At 48.9% G+C, this 21,992-nt stretch overlaps 1 protein-coding gene across 1 annotated transcript in view; it reads right to left on the reverse strand.

Moving 5' to 3' along the window:
* LOC138295686 (retinol dehydrogenase 7-like) overlaps positions 1–21,749 on the reverse strand; it is a 146,611-nt gene extending 124,862 nt beyond the window's left edge. The window contains exon 1 of the mRNA XM_069234131.1: positions 21,154–21,749. Coding sequence (XP_069090232.1) covers positions 21,154–21,553 — 400 coding nt within the window. The 5' untranslated portion in view covers positions 21,554–21,749. The remainder of the gene's footprint in view (positions 1–21,153) is intronic.
* Between the last annotated feature and the right edge of the window lie 243 nt (positions 21,750–21,992).

Consider the following 21,992-nt stretch of genomic DNA (forward strand, 5'->3'; position numbering starts at 1 on the left):
ACCTCGATATATACAAAATTTCCATACATGCCAAGCATCTAAAGCAATTTTCCCTTGTGTTTTTATTGCAGCAAAATCATAATTATCTACTGAAGTCCTCTTATGTAACTCCTTTTCTAATTTCGCCTTCATTTGAGCCCTTCTATCATCTGTGCGATCTAAAAAGCTTATTTCTACTGCAGAGAGTGAGCAGGTAAGGTTTTCCCTATGAGCGTGAGCCGTTTCAAAAGGTAGCATTGGCTCGAAAAATTCCCTCATAATTTTTGCATCCCAATCCTTTGCAGTCTGGCTTAGCTGCGCTATTATAGGAACATAAGCAAAGGTAACATCATAATTTGAGTAAAAATACTGTATGTTAGTTTGACCATAAAACCTAGACATTACTATACTACATGTAATCCCGTATGTAAGAGGCATGTGGTGATATGTCACCCCTTCCTTCACTGATGTCGGTATCTGAGTACACACATAACAATCTTTCGCATCCATTGTCTCAACATATTCTGTTAGTAAGTGTTAGAAATGGGGTTTTTGGTTGGCAGTTAGGTTGCCCTCTGTCCAAGCAAGAACCCTCACTCTAGTCAGGGTAAGTCACACACAATCCAAAATCAGCCTGTGCTCACCCTCCGGTAGCTTGGCACGAGCAGTCAGGCTTAACTTAGAAGGCAATGTGTGAAGCATTTGTGCAATAAATCATACAACACCATAGCATAACACCACAAAAATACACCACACAGTATTTAGAAAAATATATAATATTTATCTGGGTAATTGTAGGTCAAAACGATCAAAGTTGCAATACGAATTTGTAAAGATATCACTGAAAAGTGATATTAAGTGTCTTTAAGTCTTTAAAAAGCAATAAAGTGTCTTTCAAGCCCAGAGTACCTGGTTTCTGGTGGGAAATCTCCTCAGAGGGCCACAGGAGAAGAGATGCGTGGAAAAAGGGGTGTGTGCGTCGATTTCCTCTCAGCACACACAGACTTGCGTCGTTCTTTTCCACGCGGGGAAGTCGGGCGTCGTTTTCCGGCGCGCAGACAGTCTCTTTTTGTGGATCGCGGGGATTACCAGATGTCCCGGGTCTGTGCGTGGATTCTCCTGCTTATTTTCCGGCTGCGCGTCGTTCTGCGGGGCTGCGCGTCGAAGTTTCGATCTCACGGTAGGCGTCGCGTCGATTTCTCCTTGGAAGTCGGGCGGCGTTGTCCTTGCGAGGCCGTGCGTCGAAATTTTGGTCTCACGGCAGGCGTCGCGTCGATTTCTCCTTGGAAGTCGGGCGGCGTTGTCCTTGCGAGGCCGTGCGTCAAAGTTTCGCACTCACGGTAGGCGTCGCGTCGATTTCTCCTGGAAAGTCGGGCGGCTTTGTCCTTGCGAGGTTGTGCGTCGAAGTCTCGATCGTCCCGAGGGCGTCGCGTCGATCAGCGTCGGTGTGCGGCGTTTTTCTCGCCGCGAAACAAGCTGTGCGTCGAAATTTTCGGCGCACGGAGCGTCCAAGTGAAAGGAAGAAGTCTTTTTGGTCCTGAGACTTCAAGGAACAGGAGGCAAGCTCTATCCAAGCCCTTGGAGAGCACTTTCACAGCCAGACAAGAGTTCAGCAAGGCAGCAGGGCAACAGCAAGACAGCAGTCCTTTGTAGAAAGCAGACAGGTGAGTCCTTTGAGCAGCCAGGCAGTTCTTCTTGGCAGGATGTAGTTTCTGGTTCAGGTTTCTTCTCCAGCAAGTGTCTGATGAGGTAGGGCAGAGGCCCTGTTTTATACTAAGTTGTGCCTTTGAAGTGGGGGTGACTTCAAAGAGTCTCTAAGAAATGCACCAAGTTCCCTTTCAGCTCAATCCTGTCTGCCAGAGTCCCAGTAGGGGGTGTGGCAGTCCTTTTTGTGAGGGCAGGCCCTCCACCCTCTCAGCCCAGGAAGACCCATTCAAAATGCAGATGTATGCAAGTGAGGCTGAGTACCCTGTGTTTGGGGTGTGTCTGAGTGAATGCACAAGGAGCTGTCAACTAAACCTAGCCAGACGTGGATTGAAGGGCACAACAAGATTTTAGTGCAAAGAAATGCTCACTTTCTAAAAGTGACATTTCTAGAATAGTAATATTAAATCCGACTTCACCAGTCAGCAGGATTTTGTATTACCATTCTGGCCATACTAAATATGACCTTCCTGCTCCTTTCAGATCAGCAGCTGCCACTTCAACAGTGTATGAGGGCAGCCCCAATGTTAGCCTATGAAAGGAGCAGGCCTCACAGTAGTGTAAAAACGAATTTAGGAGTTTCACACTACCAGGACATATAACTACACAGGTACATGTCCTGCCTTTTACCTACACCGCACCCTGCTCTAGGGGTTACCTAGGGCACACATTAGGGATGACTTATATGTAGTAAAAGGGGAGTTCTAGGCTTGGCAAGTACTTTTAAATGCCAAGTCGAAGTGGCAGTGAAACTGCACACACAGGCCTTGCAATGGCAGGCCTGAGACAGGGTTAAGGGGCTACTGAGGTGGGTGGCACAACCAGTGCTGCAGGCCCACTAGTAGCATTTAATCTACCTGCCCTAGGCACATGTAGTGCACTCTACCAGGGACTTACAAGTAAATTAAATAGTCAATCATGGATAAACCAATCAGTAGTACAATTTACCCAGAGAGCATATGCACTTTAGCACTGGTTAGCAGTGGTAAAGTGCCCAGAGGTCAAAAGCCAACAACAACAGGTCAGAAAAAATAGGAGGAAGGAGGCAAAAAGTTTGGGGATGTCCCCGTCAAAAAGCCAGGTCCAACATGACCCCCTACCAGCCTAAAGCCAGGGGAGAACAATCACTATCCTGATGTACTTCCCTGTTTGAGGCGACAGAACAAGGACCCAGGCCCACAACAGCAGGGGCATGCTCCAGTTCTTCGCCTTCCTGACTCCAATGGGATCACTCTGTCCATACTCTCAGGGCCCACTAAGCCAACCCATGGGGAACCTTTCTCCTTACCTGCGGATCCCATCTGTGCAGCACCTAACCTTACTTTGCTCACAGATGTATCCCAGGAGCAGGATAGTACCACCATGACCAACACAGTGGTGTTGCCCACTCTACCCCTGGGGTGTGACACTTGTCCCCTCCTCAGGGATAACTCTGTCCACCCGGACAGCAAGCCACAGTGATTACTGACAGCTGCCAGGGATGAGAGCCAGGCCCCAGGCCTCTCAAAGCTCTCCAACCACTGTGGCTGTGGAGAGTGGGGGGCGGTAGCCCCAGGTGCTGGGCACCCTTTAACCACTCTCCCTTCCACCAGGTCAGGGATGACAGCCTGAACCTGGTCCTCCCCTCTGGGGCTTTGTACCCTCCCTCCTGGAGCAGTACCCCCAGAGTCCAACATGGTCAGGGTGCTTACAGAAGTCACCCTGTACCATTCCTCCACCAGTGCAGGGCTGTTAACCTGCAACTGGCCCTCCAACCTGGGGCCTGTACCTTCAGGTTGGACTAGGGCCCGGGGTGAGGCTTCCCTCCCCCTGCCCTCCCTTCTGGGGTCCAGCACCCTCCAACTAGGAGTGGCCTCCTCAGAAGACAACATGGTAGGGGCACTGTTATCAGTAGCCCCTCCCTCCAGGTCCGGGGGGACACCCTGAACCTGGTCTTCCAGCCCAGGGTCTGTACCCTCAGACTGGATCACTGCCTGGCAAACCAGGACTTCCTGGGAGGCACACCTACCCCCCACCAGGTCAGAGTTTAACCTCTGCACCTGCCCATTCAACTCAGAGTCACCACCCTGAAGTTGAACAATTGCCTGGCACGCCAGGACTTCCTGGAGGGCACACTGACCCTCCACCCGGTCAGAGTTTAACCTCTGCACCTGACCATTCAACTCAGGGTCACCACCCTGAAGTTGAACAATTGCCTGGCACACCAGGACTTCCTGGAGGGCACACTGACCCTCCACCAGGTCAGAGTTTAACCTCTGAACTGGGCCATTCAACTCAGAGTCACCACCCTGAAGTTGAACAATTGCCTGGCGCACCAGGACTTTCTGGGAGGCACACCTACCTCCCACCAGGTCAGAGTTTAACCTCTGAGCCTGGTTCCCCAACCCAGGGTCACCACCCTGAGGTTGGGCAATTGCCTGGCACGCCAGGACTTTCTGGGGGGCACACCTACCCCCCACCAGGTCAGAGTTTAACCTCTGAACCTGGTCATCCCACCCAGAGTCAACACCCTGAGGTTGGACAATTGCCTGGCACAGCAGGGCTTCTTGGGAGGCACACCTACCTCCCACCAGGTCAGAGTTTAACCTCTGAACCTGGGTATCCAACCCAGAGTCACCACCCTGAGGTTGAACAATTGCCTGGCACGCCAGGACTTTCTGGGGGGCACACCTACCCCCCACCAGGTCAGAGTTTAACCTCTGAACCCGGTTATCCAACCCAGAGTCAGCACTCTGAGGTTGAACAATTGCCTGGCACGCCAGGACTTTCTGGAGGGCCCACTGACCCTCCACCAGGTCAGAGTTTAACCTCTGAACTGGGCCATTCAACTCAGAGTCACCACCCTGAAGTTGAACAATCGCCTGGCACGCCAGGACTTCCTGGAGGGCACACTGACCCTCCACCAGGTCAGAGTTTAACCTCTGAACCTGGTTCTCCAACCTAGGGTCACCATCCTGAGGTTGGACAACTGCCTGGTACACCAGGGCTTTCTGGGGGGCACACCTACCCCCCACCAGGTCAGAGGTTAACCTCTGAGCCTGGATATCCAACCCAGAGTCACCACCCTGAGGTTGAACCATTGCCTGGCAGGCCAGGACTTTCAGGGAGGCACACCTACCTCCCACCAGGTCAGAGTTTAACCTCTGAACCTGGTTAGCCAACCCAGAGTCACCACCCTGAGGTTGGGCAATTGCCTGGCACCCCAGGACTTTCTGGGAGGCACACCTACCTCCCACCAGGTCAGAGTTTAACCTCTGAACCTGGCCTTCCAACCCAGAGTCGACACCCTGAGGTTGGACAACTGCCTGGCACGCCAGGACTTTCTGGGGGGCACACCTACCCCCCACCAGGTCAGAGTTTAACCTCTGAACCTGACCATCCAACCCAGAGTCAATACCCTGAGGTTGGACAATTGCCTGGCACAGCAGGACTTCTTGGGAGGCACACCTACCTCCCACCCGGTCAGAGTTTGACCTCTTCACCTGGTAAGCCAACCCAGAGTCACCACCCTGAGGTTGAACCATTGCCTGGCATTCCAGGACTTTCTGGGGGGCACATCTACCCCCCACCAGGTCAAAGTTTAACCTCTGAACCCGGTTATCCAACCCAGAGTCACCACCCTGAGGTTGAATCTTTGCCTGGCATGCCAGGACTTCCTGGGGGGCACTCTCACCCCCACAAGGGACACGCCGTCCCCAAGGGCCACACAAGAGTCTGGTTGGCGCAGGTCTCTCGACCTCTGCCCATCCGGCAGAGTCTGGGTTTCCCCCAAACCAGAAACGGTCTCACCTGGGTCATTCCTGGGGGGCTCTGCTCACAGAGCTGACCCCTGACTTTCAAGATCCTCCACTGGGGTCTGCCACCCCCTCTCAACCCTATGTCTGGACCTCTGCACCCCCTCACTAGGAGTGGTACTGCCAGACACCAGAACTGTTGGGATGCTGTCTACAGTCATCCCCCCAAGTTCTTCTGACACTGCGGGGCTTCCCTCAAAAGGTGGCCCTACGGTACAGGTTAGGCTCTGAGACCTACCTGGGACACTACAATCCTCTCCCACCTCACTTGGTCGGGAACCACCTAGACCACTCCCTTCAGGAGCACCCCCAAATGCCTCTTCAGACTCTCTGGTACTCACCCAAAAGTCTGCCTCCACTGTAAGTTCCCTGGGGTCAGAGAACTCACACTCCACCTGGTGTTGGCGTAGCTCTGGAAAATAAGGACCAGACATATGCTCTCCAGCAATTACATCACTCTGCCCTTCACATGTATTAACCACAGTACCCTTCACCCAACCACCCAGTAACTCAGCCTTGGAAAAGCACTCTATGTCACCCTCTTGAGACTGGTGAGACAGTATCTGCCTGTCCCTGACACTCAACCCATACTCTTCTTGGATGTCTCTACACTCTATATCCAGGACGTCCACCAGGGGGGAACCCTTTTCTCTGTCACTCTCTGCTAGAGTCAGTAAAGTGTCCCTCCCCCCGGTAGGAATATGACTCCCTGTGCCAGTTCCCCAATCCTTCTCAGGGACCCTGTGCATAACGGGAACTACCTCATACTCTTGAACCACCTGGGGTGTGTCAACTCCCTTCTTCAAGTTGGGCACCACATCTCTGGGCTTGTGCCCTTCTTCAGCAGTACTGGATGCAAGATTTTTGCTGCCACCATCTGAACTGGACTCAGCCCTTCCGGCCTCCAGTTTCAGCTCTTTACAGCTCAGCTCCTGAGCTGCAATCTTTTCTTCTTCCCAGGCTAAGAGACTTGTTGCCTCAGCCCTTTCAAGAAACTCATCTAGTTCTTCCACCCACCGCTCTCGAGCTCGGAGCCATTCTGCTCTCACTGGATCTCTTTCCTCATCTGAGTCGTCATCCTCCTCATTTGAGTAGTCCCCCTCCTCATCTGAGGGGTATTTAGTCATTTGGTTTTTTTCTGCCTCTCTCTCTGCCCAGACTACGTAGGCATGTAGCATTTCCATCTTAGTAGATTTCCTTGATACAGGAAGGCCCCATTTTCTGCAAAGCCTCCTTAAGTCAGCCTTAGTGAGGTGGTCAGTAGGCACAAAGAGTGAGTAGGTAAGCAATCTCATTGCTGACAAGGTCTTACCGGCAAAAACCAAAATCCAAAGTCCAAAATATCAATAGTATATCCAGGAGGACATCAGAGAACCAAAAGCAAAAAAAAGATGAAAGATCAAGTTGACCCTCAACTGTGGGTAGGTAGTGAAATACTTAGCTACTGTATGTCACTGCACAAACACAAGTCCTATCCTCACCGCTGATCACCAATGTTAGAAATGGGGTTTTTGGTTGGCAGTTAGGTTGCCCTCTGTCCAAGCAAGAACCCTCACTCTAGTCAGGGTAAGTCACACACAATCCAAAATCAGCCTGTGCTCACCCTCCGGTAGCTTGGCACGAGCAGTCAGGCTTAACTTAGAAGGCAATGTGTAAAGCATTTGTGCAATAAATCATACAACACCATAGCATAACACCACAAAAATACACCACACAGTATTTAGAAAAATATATAATATTTATCTGGGTAATTGTAGGTCAAAACGATCAAAGTTGCAATACGAATTTGTAAAGATATCACTGAAAAGTGATATTAAGTGTCTTTAAGTCTTTAAAAAGCAATAAAGTGTCTTTCAAGCCCAGAGTACCTGGTTTCTGGTGGGAAATCTCCTCAGAGGGCCACAGGAGAAGAGATGCGTGGAAAAAGGGGTGTGTGCGTCGATTTCCTCTCAGCACACACAGACTTGCGTCGTTCTTTTCCACGCGGGGAAGTCGGGCGTCGTTTTCCGGCGCGCAGACAGTCTCTTTTTGTGGATCGCGGGGATTACCAGATGTCCCGGGTCTGTGCGTGGATTCTCCTGCTTATTTTCCGGCTGCGCGTCGTTCTGCGGGGCTGCGCGTCGAAGTTTCGATCTCACGGTAGGCGTCGCGTCGATTTCTCCTTGGAAGTCGGGCGGCGTTGTCCTTGCGAGGCCGTGCGTCGAAATTTTGGTCTCACGGCAGGCGTCGCGTCGATTTCTCCTTGGAAGTCGGGCGGCGTTGTCCTTGCGAGGCCGTGCGTCAAAGTTTCGCACTCACGGTAGGCGTCGCGTCGATTTCTCCTGGAAAGTCAGGCGGCTTTGTCCTTGCGAGGTTGTGCGTCGAAGTCTCGATCGTCCCGAGGGCGTCGCGTCGATCAGCGTCGGTGTGCGGCGTTTTTCTCGCCGCGAAACAAGCTGTGCGTCGAAATTTTGGCGCACGGAGCGTCCAAGTGAAAGGAAGAAGTCTTTTTGGTCCTGAGACTTCAAGGAACAGGAGGCAAGCTCTATCCAAGCCCTTGGAGAGCACTTTCACAGCCAGACAAGAGTTCAGCAAGGCAGCAGGGCAACAGCAAGACAGCAGTCCTTTGTAGAAAGCAGACAGGTGAGTCCTTTGAGCAGCCAGGCAGTTCTTCTTGGCAGGATGTAGTTTCTGGTTCAGGTTTCTTCTCCAGCAAGTGTCTGATGAGGTAGGGCAGAGGCCCTGTTTTATACTAAGTTGTGCCTTTGAAGTGGGGGTGACTTCAAAGAGTCTCTAAGAAATGCACCAAGTTCCCTTTCAGCTCAATCCTGTCTGCCAGAGTCCCAGTAGGGGGTGTGGCAGTCCTTTGTGTGAGGGCAGGCCCTCCACCCTCCCAGCCCAGGAAGACCCATTCAAAATGCAGATGTATGCAAGTGAGGCTGAGTACCCTGTGTTTGGGGTGTGTATGAGTGAATGCACAAGGAGCTGTCAACTAAACCTAGCCAGACGTGGATTGAAGGGCACAACAAGATTTTAGTGCAAAGAAATGCTCACTTTCTAAAAGTGGCATTTCTAGAATAGTAATATTAAATCCGACTTCACCAGTCAGCAGGATTTTGTATTACCATTCTGGCCATACTAAATATGACCTTCCTGCTCCTTTCAGATCAGCAGCTGCCACTTCAACAGTGTATGAGGGCAGCCCCAATGTTAGCCTATGAAAGGAGCAGGCCTCACAGTAGTGTAAAAACGAATTTAGGAGTTTCACACTACCAGGACATATAACTACACAGGTACATGTCCTGCCTTTTACCTACACCGCACCCTGCTCTAGGGGTTACCTAGGGCACACATTAGGGATGACTTATATGTAGTAAAAGGGGAGTTCTAGGCTTGGCAAGTACTTTTAAATGCCAAGTCGAAGTGGCAGTGAAACTGCACACACAGGCCTTGCAATGGCAGGCCTGAGACAGGGTTAAGGGGCTACTGAGGTGGGTGGCACAACCAGTGCTGCAGGCCCACTAGTAGCATTTAATCTACCTGCCCTAGGCACATGTAGTGCACTCTACCAGGGACTTACAAGTAAATTAAATAGTCAATCATGGATAAACCAATCAGTAGTACAATTTACCCAGAGAGCATATGCACTTTAGCACTGGTTAGCAGTGGTAAAGTGCCCAGAGGTCAAAAGCCAACAACAACAGGTCAGAAAAAATAGGAGGAAGGAGGCAAAAAGTTTGGGGATGTCCCCGTCAAAAAGCCAGGTCCAACAGTAAGCGATAGAAAACATTATACGAAAGCTCTTTCCTTTCATGCAAGAGTCTCTCATCCAGTGCTAGCCTTTTCAATGCGGTTAGTTCAGTGACAGTAACAGGAGCAATAGTAGAAGCCTCAATAGTCTCATTCTCACCCTTTCCATGCATTCCAATCACAATTGCCATTATTATTAGTACACATGTAACTACCAAGCCTATACACACATATTTACAATATTTCTTTCTATTGTTTTGCGTCATGATCTGTATAGAATCAGAGAGTTAGAAGCACTTATAAATGAAACTTATTTAGCAATTCAGTTACGAAGCTGAGCGAGCGCAATGTTCACACCGTCTTCTTCAAAGGCCAAGTCACTTATCGGTTAGCAGCATTTGTCTCAATTCGGCCATAACTCAGTCTTTTATCGGTTTAGCAAATGTCTCAGCTGGTTGTTTTGTTTCACGTTAGATTGTAGCAAGCAATATCATTTATCACCCTTTCAATCAACACTGTCCATAAAGGTTTTCTTTTCTATTGGTATCTCTTCCTCTTCTTCGTTCTCGATGCTTAGAGATACAAACTCGTCAGTCCAATCGTCATTGACTGCATATGCCCATTCTGGACCGGAATACCTTCTGTTCGGTATCCTTTTCCTTTTCAATTTTGCTTCTCTTTTCGATTCTGCCTCGCTGGTACTTTCCTCTTTTGTCAAGTCTTTTTCTTCACTCGAGGTTGGTATCACGACAGACACTTCTTTCCTTTTCTCTTTTACTTTTGGCCTTTCTCCGTCGTTCAAACCTTCTCCAGACCTTTGTTTTACTGGTGATATACTTAGGCCCTCATTCTGACCCTGGCGGTCTTTGACCGCCAGGGCGGAGGACCGCGGGAGCACCGCCGACAAGCCGGCGGTGCTTCAATGGGGATTCCGACCGCGGCGGTAAAGCCGCGGTCGGACCGGCACCACTGGCGGGGTCCCGCCAGTGTACCGCGGCCCCATTGAATCCTCCGCGGCGGCGCAGCTTGCTGCACCGCCGCGGGGATTCTGACCCCCCCTACCGCCATCCAGATCCCGGCGGTCGGACCGCCGAGATCCGGATGGCGGTAGGGGGGGTCGCGGGGCCCCTGGGGGCCCCTGCAGTGCCCATGCCACTGGCATGGGCATTGCAGGGGCCCCCGTAAGAGGTCCCCTAAATGTATTTCACTGTCTGCTGTGCAGACAGTGAAATACGCGACGGGTGCAACTGCACCCGTCGCACAGCTTCCACTCCGCCGGCTCGATTCCGAGCCGGCTTCATCGTGGAAGCCTCTTTCCCGCTGGGCTGGCTGGCGGTCTGAAGGAGACCGCCCGCCAGCCCAGCGGGAAAGTCAGAATTACCGCCGCGGTCTTTCGACCGCGGAACGGTAACCTGACGGCGGGACTTTGGCGGGCGGCCTCCGCCGCCCGCCAAGGTCAGAATGAGGGCCTTAGTCTCCTCTTTGCACCGTGTCCATTTGATGGACCTGCGACCTTTTCTGTAGAGGTTTGAACTTTTTCGTTCTGCCCTGCCTTGTCCCCTCCTTCAGGGGAATCGATCACGTTCTCTTTTTCTTTTTCTGTATCGTCTGTTTCTGGGAAAGCCCCCTTCTGATCAGGCTCTCCTGCTTTTTCACCTTTTTCGAGCCCTTCGTCACCGTTACTTTCGTCAGGCTCTGTATCACTTTCAGCTGCTTCAGGTTCTTTGTCACCTTCAGCTGCTTCAGGCTTTTTGCTACCCTCAGCTGCTTCAGGCTCTTTGTCACCTGCAGCTTCTTCGTCGCTGTCTGAACTTTCTCCTTGGTCTTCCCCAAGTGAGTCGGACTCTTCGTTCTCCAATAATATCTCTTTCTCTCCTGCTTCTGCTTGTTCGCTTTCAGTTCGCTTTTGTTCTGTCTCAGCACTCGGCACTGTTTTATCAGGTACTGGCAATTTCAGCGCTTCAACTTCCTCATCTGTGGGACACAACACCTTCTTTGTGTGACTGGCGTGAATCCAGTTGGGAACCCCCGCACACTTCACAGCGGTAGTTGTCGTCAGGATCACTTGGAAAGGGCCTTTCCAACGGGGTTCCAGGCACGACTTCCTCACGTGCTTCTTCACCACTACCCAGTCACCTGCTTTCAGTGCGTGTCCTGGACCTTGGATCGGTGGCAAGGTGGTTGCTTCCACCTAGTGAGAGAAAGAGCGAACCACGTCAGCCAGACCTTTGCAGTAGTCTAACACCATATCATCTGTAATATTCAAAAGCGCATTTGCGGGAACTGCAGGAAGTCTCATAGCCCTGCCCATGAGAATTTCGTGCGGAGACAATCCAGTCTTTCTATCAGGAGTGTTTCTCATTGACATTAGCACTAAGGGCAATGCGTCAGGCCATTTCAAATTTGTCGATGCACATATTTTCGCCATTCTTGATTTCAGTGTACCATTCATCTGCTCCACCAGTCCTGATGCTTCAGGGCGATAGCTACAATGCAGTTTCTGCTCAATGTTCAGCGCTTCGCAAAGTAACTTTATCACCTCGTTGTTGAAGTGACTTCCCCTATCTGATTCTAAAGAGATCGGGAATCCGAAACGTGGTATCAACTCTCTCAATAATAGCTTGGCAACTGTAAGGCTGTCATTTCTACGTGTGGGGTATGCCTCAATCCAGTGACTAAAAATGCACACAATCACCAACACATATTTCAGACCTCCATGCACAGGAATCTCAATGAAGTCCATCTGCATACGACTAAAAGGACCGCTTGCCCTACCAATGTGGCTCGCGTTCACAACTGTTCCCTTTCCTGGGTTCATCTGCTGGCAAGTGACACATCGATGGCAAACTGCTTCTGCAGCTTGACGAAATCTGGGGTTAAACCAATCAGTTTTGAACAATCTTATCATGGCATCTCTCCCTAGGTGAGCTTGCCCATGATAGAACCGCGCAAGCTGTGATAAGAGACTATTTGGCAAAACAAATTTTCCCTCATGTGAAACCCATAACTCGTCTTGTCTCTTTATACATTGTGATTTAATCCAGGAATCTCTTTCATCCTCCCTGACATTATTCTGTAGTGCTTTTAGTTCCTCTATCGTATCTACGACCTTCAAGGCAAATGCTTCAGCTGGTTCGAGTTCTGGCTCACTTATTGAGTTCCATTCATCTCTCAGTAATATACAGTTCAAGGCACAAAATCTTGCGACTTGATCCGCATATGCATTTCCCAGAGAAACATAGTCCTGTCCTTTCGTGTGAGCACTGCACTTTACCACTGCAACTTCAGCTGGTACTTGAATGGCATGTAACAATTCCCTTATTCTTTCCCCGTTTTTCACTGGTGATCCTGAAGAAGTCAGGAAACCTCTCTGTGACCATAGTTGTCCAAAGTCATGCACAATCCCAAACCCATATTGGCTATCAGTGTAAATGGTGACTTTCATCAATGCAGACAGTTGACATGCTCTGGTAAGGGCTACAAGTTCTGCTACTTGTGCAGAATAGACTCCTTGAAGCCATCCCGCTTCCAAGACCCCTGTTACAGTGCATACAGCGTATCCTGCTTTCAAAATCCCCATCCCATCTCTTAGACATGAACCATCAACAAAAAGAATTTGGTCATTTTCATCAAGTTTAGTATCCTTAATGTCCGGTCGGGGTTTTGTGCAAAATTCAGTCACCTGAAGGCAGTCATGCTCGACGTCTTCAGCGTTCTCAATTTCGACATTTTCTCCAGGAAGCAAGGTTGCTGGATTCAACGTAGTGCACCTTTTCAGCTGCACATTCGGTGAGCCCAGAATTATCGTTTCATACCTTGTGAGTCTAGCTCCAGTCATGTGTTGCGTTCGGGAGCGGGTCAAAAGTATCTCAACTGAGTGAGGGACCATAACTGTTACTGGGTGTCCCATCACTATTCCTTCACTCTGAGTGAGGCTGATACCAACTGCTGCTACGGCGCGCAAACACCCTGGGAGTGCTGCTGCGACCGGATCCAAAGTAGCTGAAAAATACGCTACTGGTCTGTTTACGCCACCATGGGCTTGAGTCAAGACAGACAAAGAACATGCATCACGTTCATGGCAAAACAATGTGAAAGGCTTTGGGTAATCAGGCATACCTAAAGCTGGAGCCCTACACATGCATTCTTTCAATTCAACAAAGGCATCCATCTAATCTCCTTTCAGCTCAATTTGATCCAAAGCATCCTTCTGGGTCAGTTTCAGTAAAGGCTTCGCTAGAGTCGAGAAGTTGGGAATCCACTGGCGACAGTAGCCCACCATTCCCAAGAATTTCCTCACCTCTTTTCTCGTCTTGGGCGGACTCATCTGAAGTACACTTGTAATTCTTTCCTTCATTATTCTCCGTGACCCTTTCTCTATCTGGTGACCCAAGTATTTCACTTTCTTCTGACAGAACTGTAATTTGGAAGGAGACACCTTGTGTCCATTCCCTCCCAAATGGTTCAACAGAGCAATGGTATCGGCTGTGCAGCCACTTTCTGTCTTTGATGCAACCAGTAAGTCGTCAATGTACTGTACTAGGGTTGACTCGAATGGCAACTCTAACTCTTCCAAATCTTTCTTTAGAATCTGATTGAATACTGACGGTGACTCAGAAAACCCTTGAGGAATTCGACACCAACTGTATACTCTGTCTAGGAATTTGAAACAAAAGAGAAATTGGCTGTCCTCATGAAGAGGCACAGAAAAGAATGCCTGTGACAAGTCAATGACTGAGAACCACTCGGCATCGCAAGGGATCTGAAACATTATCACAGCTGGATTCGGTACAACAGGGCAGCATTTGACTATGATGTCATTTATTTTCCTCAAGTCTTGCACAAGTCGGACCTTTCCACTTGGCTTTATTAGTCCCATTATTGGTGAATTACATGGACTGCTTAACACTTCTTTCAGTACCCCCTGTTTTACAAATTCGTCAATGAGTTGGGCAACTTTCATGAGGGTATCTTGTGGCATGTGGTATTGTGGGGTCTGGGGAAAGATTGCATTGGGCTTTACAGTCACTTTCACTGGTTCCACTCCTTTCATCAATCCCACCTCTTTCCCTGTCATGTCCCACACTTCCTTTCCGACTGTCTCCCGTAATTCGGTTGGAATATCTTCTTCAGTTATCATCGGGAAAAGACAAATCAGAGGATACTCTTCATCGACCGTTTCCATTTCATCCCCCTCTACACTATCCTCTTCCTCCCCATCGCTGCTCGTCTGGATTGTTATTCCTTCGTTCGAACACATGATCGAACATCCCAGCTTGCACAATAGGTCTCTCCCTAACAGTGCTATTGGGCTTGAGTCACATATCACAAACTGATGTACCCCTTGATAGTTACCGATGCTGACTGGTACCGGATCTGTTATTGGGTTTGTCAGGTGCCTGTTTGCTACTCCCACCACTTGAACTGTCCTCCCTGAGAGTGGCAAATTTGGTACTTCACTACTCTTAACAGTTGAACGTGTGGCTCCCGTGTCCACCAAGAATGAAACACGATGACCCATTACTCTTCCCTCTACGTACGGACCCTTTTGATCAACTTCTAAGGATGCTGCAAGCACACAATCTCCTTCCTCTTCTGAGCTCTCACTCTCCCATACATTGTTTATTCCACTCTCACTGTGTAATGGGAACTGTTGTACGGTGCCATTTGTACTCATTACCTGACCCGAGACCTGTGGAGGAACCATCACTTGCTGCTGACTCATTGGTGCCAAAGGTATTTGCATTTGCTGATTAGGTACCATGGGTAACTGCATTTGCGTCATCTGCATACGAGGCATCTGCATCTGCTGCGGCTGCATAGGTTGTAATCCCTCCAATTGATTTATGGTCTGAAAATTTGGGTTTGGACCTCTCATTTTCGGTCCTCTCATTGTCTGAAATGCATTGACATCATTGTTTTGCTGACCAACACCTGCACCTGCACCTGCACCTTCCTGCACCACCATCGGGCACTCGCGTTTCCAATGACCTACAATTCCGCACACGTGACACGGCATCACCTTCTTCATTGCCTGCACACCCGTTACAACAGTGTTTAAATCCGGACCATTATTCACAAAACCTCCTCTGCCTCTGCCTCTCGCCTGTGGCTGAAACGCCATGTTTCCCTGCAACTGCGGCTGCGGCTGCGGTACCTGCTGTTGGAACCCTTGCATCCCTTGCAAACCTTGCAGACCTGTCTGAGCTGCTTCAAGTTGCATCATCATCACCTTCTCTTTCAGCTTTTTCTGTTTCACCTCAATTTCGTCGCTACAGTATTTCGCATAAGTCAAGACCTCATCAATCGGTTTAGGCTGCCAACAAATCAAATGCGACTTTATCATCTGACTTATTTCTGGTCTCAGCCCTTCCACAAATCTGAACACAAAATGAAGCATATCTTTTGCCTCGATTGTTTCCGTGCCACTGTAATTCTTGAACGCCTTCAACAACCTCTCGTAGTAACTATGAATCGATTCTTTTGTCTCTTGGGCAGTTCGATCAATCTTCTGCCAATCCACATTTTTCGCAGCCACCTTCGTCTTCAAATGCTCAATCACCTTATAGTACAAACTCATCACCATAGGTGATGGTGCACCCGTCTCCCTGTCTCTCTCTGGTTCACTTGTCGGCCAACCTACAGCTCTTTTGCAATCCTCCCACAAATCTGCCGGAACCACGATCTCAAAGAGAGTGTTCAGGTCTTCCCAGAGACATTTTGCAAGCTTCACAAACCTATCAGTCTGTTGATACCATTCAATCGGCTTCTCTCTCAGTTTGGGAAAATCATCCGTAAATGACTGAATGTCGCTTCTGTGCCACGGTACATGTATTAATTTTCCACCTGCTGTCTCCCTCATTGGTAACATGGTTACTGTCTCGCTGCTCTGCGGTCTTTTCTCGTTGTGCTCTGTAACACTGTCCCTCCTCTTATCCTTCCTCTTTACCCACCTGCTTTCCCACTTATCTAAGCACCTCCACACTTGGGCACTCTGCAACAATTCCCTAAGGTGTGCCTTCATACCTGCTGACCTCATGTGTTCAAAATCTGTGGTCCCAAAATCCAACCTATAGCTCCTGCTCAAGTGTTTCGTCTTGCCTATGTCAATCCCGTTTCTGTCCGCTACTTCCTGCAAACTTTTATGTACCTTGTTCACCTCTTTCGTGATCTTTGGACATAGATACCTCAGCTCCTCTTCCGTGTAGGATTCTAACCTATTCACACCCATATTCCCTTCCACCAATTCTTGTGCTTCCATGTTCAGCCTCATTCTGTTCAAGTAATCTTCTCCTTTTCCACTGTCTGAACTTTGTGTGGAATTCAAGCTGTTGAACCACTGTGTCAGCTGTTGCGCATTTACCCCCATCAGTGTAGCATTCACATCGACTGCCATTGATGGTTGCGGCAACTTTTCAGTATTCGATGTTAAAGGTATTATCAGTGGGGGACTCGACCTCACCAGTGTAGACTGAGCACATATGGGACTAAACTCCATCAAGGATCCAGATCCACTTGGCTGAGCCGCTATCGGAGTTATCCCTGGAGTGTTCTCTATGCACCTCCTTTCTGTCCCATTCTGCAGTATTGATCCCTGACCGCTCATACCTAAGTTAGGCTGACTGTACAGAGGTACCGGTGGACCTACAGTAATGGGTAGTGATATCGCGTCTGGGTTCTGTCCATATCCCATGTTCTGAGGCATGTTCATCCCCATACTATGGGTCATCATTATCGGCATGCCCATCTGACTCCCCGTCATCTGAGCATGTGCGTTTCCTCCCTGCATCTGCTTTTGAGGCATCATAAACTGAGTTGATTCAGCCTGTGTCATTGTTGGATTGTGACCATTCTGTACTCCCCTTACTGTTTGTTCTAGAACCATTCCTCCACTATTGTCACTGCTGTAGTACCCTGGCATCTGCGGTTGATAATTTTCTGCTGGTTTCGTTATGGGCACATCTGGATATATTCTCCTCACCTGCGGTATCTGCGGGGTGAACAGTAAACTCGGGTCCTTAGATCCCGATGGCGCTCCTGAACTCTGGGTTTCAATGTTCTGTACCGATGCCGGAGGAGCAGAACTGGTACTTGGACCTTGTCCATTCTCCGCATAAGGTGGTGGACGGTCGTTCAGCAATTGCATTATTAACTCCTCATCCTCTAACTCCTCTTCTCTTCTCAATTTTTCCTCGTCCTCTCTATCCTTGGAACACTTCCTGTCTGTCTTACAGGTAGCTTTCTTACCTGTCTCCTCTTCCTCCTTAGTAATTGCGGGAAACAATTTTATTCCCTGCAATACATCTGACCTCCACACCTTCTGCGCATTATCCCACCTAGCATCCGCTAGTGTCTTTTCTACCTTCCTCATCCTTGTTTCAAACTTATTTTTCTGTTGCTGTCTAGCCATTAATTCCCAGATTGCTAGAGCCTCAAACTGTGCTGGCCTTGGAGGCACCTTCATGTCGTACATCGTGAATCTCAAATTCTCTAGGATCCTTATATTGAATATCCCATGTATCGGGAACGCTACGCTCCCATGTTTCTCTGTCAGTTTGTGCCATTGCTTTAGCCAAAGACACGGAGCTACCCCTTTTTCCTCCATTACAATGTAAGCTGGAGTACCTTCGGGCGGCGTCTCCTCTCCTACGCTCGCTTTAATGTAAGACTCCCCCTTCATCGCACTCCTAAATGCTTTAAGGAATTTCATTTTCTCGTCTTTTATTTCACAACGTTTATAATCAATAGGTCACTTTTATTCCACAAAATTTGTAATCAATAGGTGACTTTAATTCCCGGAATACTCTTCGCTTGCCTTTCCCCTTCCAATCGAGTCCCACGGACTGCGTCCAATCCGTGCGCGACCCTTCTCTCCAACCAACCTATCCCAGCGCGGCTCCTAGTTACGTCACACTCACACACACTGCGGCTGACAAAGCCTCGCGGCTAGTCTTCCTTCACTCAGCTCCTCTCGTAACAACTTCTTGCATGTATCGCGAGCTACCAAAAACTAAAACAGATCTGTCGGTTTACTACAGGAAGGGTAACACAATCGCTTCAGGACCTTAGGGACCTTTCACTAGCCTCGGCCGCTATTCCGTCTTTCTCAGTCCCCACATTCGCAAGCAAATCTGACCTGCAGACCTACTCTCAACTTGTCAATGATCTGTTCTAGTGCACTTAGAATCTTGTCAAAGCCCGAAGTCGAAGTTTCTTTCACTCCCTAACACACGTACCGACTCGTTGACCACGCCCGATCAACCTACTAAACCGCCCAGACCACAACATGGATCAACATACTCCGGAGTCTCTTGACCTCGCAGGGCCCGTCTCAACAACAACAACCACGTGGACCTTTTTATGCACAAAGCGCCACACGCACATGAAGTTCGACGACTTCCCTACTCTCACACTCGGAGCCGCACCTCCGCTATCTCTATGAAGTTCGACGACTTCTCTACTTCTACACTCGGAGTCGCACCTCCGCTATCCTTTAAAAGAAAAAAAAATCCTCACAACCTTTTCACACACCCTGCGGCAATAAGCTGTGCAAGCGCAAAACCCTAACTTCACTCATACCATCACTAGTACCGCCAACGCTGTTTCCACACCTCCGTTCTCTCCATTCGCAAGCTCCGAGATCCCGGGAAAGTCGCGGTGGACCTAGCCCATCATCATTCTGTCAATCAGTTTTATCCAAGAAAAATCTAATTCAACTTCTCGAATGAGGCCTCAAAATGCGTAACCGTTAATTCAACACCATGTACTCTAATAGTACAGGGTCCCAAAAGACGTAACCGTCCTCTGCTACCATCTACTGATAGAGCGAACCGTAGTAACAATTTACCTGTGTCCGGACGCTCTTTAGGCCGATGAATCTTTTGACTAAGTGGGAACTCTCTGTACTCTTAATCGATCAGTCGCATCAGATCAATAATCAATAACGTACATAAGCAATACCTTGATCAACATAACACTTAATGATTAATCCAGAATACATTTCGGCGAACCCTGACCTTTCAGTCAGGAATAACCACACCAGTTTATTGCAAAGTTAGTGAATTTATTTCCCTATATTAACAAAGCTAGCACGATATAGATGTGTCTCAACACCAAATGATAAACATAAATGAACATTAATAGCTGTCCATATCGTCGAAACAAGTGTAATCTATGTAGCATTTGAATCACAAGGCATTCGATAACGGCAATGCAAAGCACTAATACGATAATCTGTAATGGGCTAATTGCGTACATTTAGTCAGCATAACAAGATCTCAAATTGCATCGTGCGATATATGGAATCCTCATCTAACCTCAAATTAGCATCGGCATGTGGGACTTCATGCAAAAACAATTTAGCAACATAAATTTAGAAAACTCCTAGCTAGGGCTCTTATCAAAATCAGCAGTTGGTTACCTAAAAGAAACACAATGCAATTTTACAATTTCCTTTCATATTTACCAATTACGATCAGCATTCAATTAAGTCTTCGTCTCACAGGTATCGTTTCTCGGTCAGCATGGGACGGGACAAAGGGGCAGGGTGAACGGGGCAATTGCCTCACGGCGGCAAGGTAAGACTACTACTTCATGCAAAGGGACAAATCAAAGTTAAAGTCTCTAGGGCAAGAATCATTAAAGTCTCTTTCTCTCGACTAGAGAAAGCATCAAAGTCTCTCAAAATGGCGTCGCAACAAAGTGGGCCATAATAGCTACGAAGTCTACAAAATGGCGGGATGTCCAATAATGGATACTTTCCTCTCGTGCACCTGGTTTTTATAGCCAACAGTTCGAATCCAGTAGGGTCTCCATTGGAGGGTTCATAGGTTAGCTTCAAATTGTCCAATCAAAAACGACAGTTCTCAAGCTTTTACTTAAGCATACATTATCCTTGGAGATGGGTACGCAAATCGCAACATTGTCTCCCAATTAGCTCACTTTCAGAGCCTCCATTGTCCGCACCTGCAAGTCGACCTTGAATTAAAGAGAAAATATGCCAGGCTGGCACGAAACCTTAAGATAAGCATGTGAACAGTTTCTGTGGAAAAGTACAGCTTCAAGCAGAAATACACGTTTAATAGCACATTGGAAAAATACGAACATCTAAACCGTGAGACCAGGCCACTAGGCCAAAGCCTCCGCTAAAGTAATGCTAAGCTAAAGCATTTCAAACAAGCAAATCGTAGCACACGTTTATGATTATGTCGGATTAGTGCAATTCTAATACACCACGTTATATAAAGCGCGCGTATAATGTGGGCAAACTACTCTGAGGGCACATTTTGTCCCCGTACAATCTTTATTAGTTCGGTTAATGCCACACATGATTATTTCACACTACGTTTATGCGTTAATAAATCAAAACCTTCATTTTCTGCTTCATCACTACCTAATTCTCATGTAGACCAGACTGACCCTGTGTCGAGGAACAAATGTTGGAGTTGAACCTCTGCACTTATAAAATGTTGATGTTTTCGTAAACATACGAACGAAGTCAAGTTAGTCAACATCCTCGCTGCTTTTATTGCCATTTAGCAATATAGTTTCAGCATCACCCGGACTGCGCAAAGGCACACCATCCCGGGAAGAGTTGTAGCAGCAGAGAGGCGCTAAAGAATTCAGTAGACTATCAGCACACCTTTTCACCACCCGCAGAACATCAATCGCAGGTACTCCATGTGAGCACAGGCAGAACTAGAACACCCAGACTAGAAATACCACATCATTACTGCAGCTACACAACAGCATCCATTCAACCCACGCATTTGGCCCAGCGTTATGCAGTCTTTAGCCCTCTCTGCAATCGCACCATGTGCCCCTCAAACAGACAAATCACGGCACCCTCTGCAGATACACACTACAGCACTGCAAGTTGTATCACAACTCAACGGGCACGCAGGTTATTGCGCCCCCTAAAATGACGAATCGCACGTCGCGTACTCACCTTTCTCTGGCAGTCGGCTCTGCACGAGCTGCTTGGCCTGGGCGACGTCGCTGTCGCTACACACATCGAGCTTGACCAGGTGCAGCTCCCCTGCTCCGCCCGTCTCCTTGGTAGCGGTCTGCAGCTCCAGCGCCCCCGGGCCCTCAGGGAAGAGGCAGGCCGCGAACACACTGAACCCCAGTCCGTGCAGCCGGCGCGCAAGCAGGTTCCCGAAGCCTGTGTCACAGCCCGTAATGAAGACTGCGCGGCCCCGGGGGTCGACCGGGGGCTCCGTCCGGCGCCGACCCCCCAGTGCCAACCAGACCAGGGCGGGCACCACCAGTACCAGCGTGGTGCACAGCGGGCCCAGGCACCAGCAGAGGAACAGCAGCAGCAGCGGGAAGCCCAACCAGCGCCACATCACGACCAGCGAAAGAATGCTGTGGTTCTCGTTTCAAGAAAGAAAGCAATAATAACCTGCAAGAGCGCCTCCAACTTAGTGCAGAAGAAGCAGCTCTCCGCCCAAACTAAACGGAAAGCTCGTGGCCCAGCCTCTCACTACTTCCCTCTACAGCATCAGAATAGTTTAATGAGGAACGATGCTGGCACTGCGCCTCGCCAGATACTCTCACTCCCACGTCTCCTGTAATGCTCACTAGCATAGCTGGCAAGTTATGAATTGTTTGTGTGAGGTATAGCGCTGCTACCCCTAGCCCTTTAAGGTGTGTACAATTAGAGTTTATCACAATATCATGCATGCAACATAATAAATGCCAGGACAGTATTTGTGGGTACAATATGTCACAAGTTTATTGATTACACAGGTAGGGTTAGGTTATGGGTGATCCCGTGTGGGAGAT

This window comes from Pleurodeles waltl, chromosome 5, assembly GCF_031143425.1.
Source record: "Pleurodeles waltl isolate 20211129_DDA chromosome 5, aPleWal1.hap1.20221129, whole genome shotgun sequence".
NCBI classification, from domain to species: Eukaryota; Metazoa; Chordata; class Amphibia; order Caudata; family Salamandridae; genus Pleurodeles; species Pleurodeles waltl.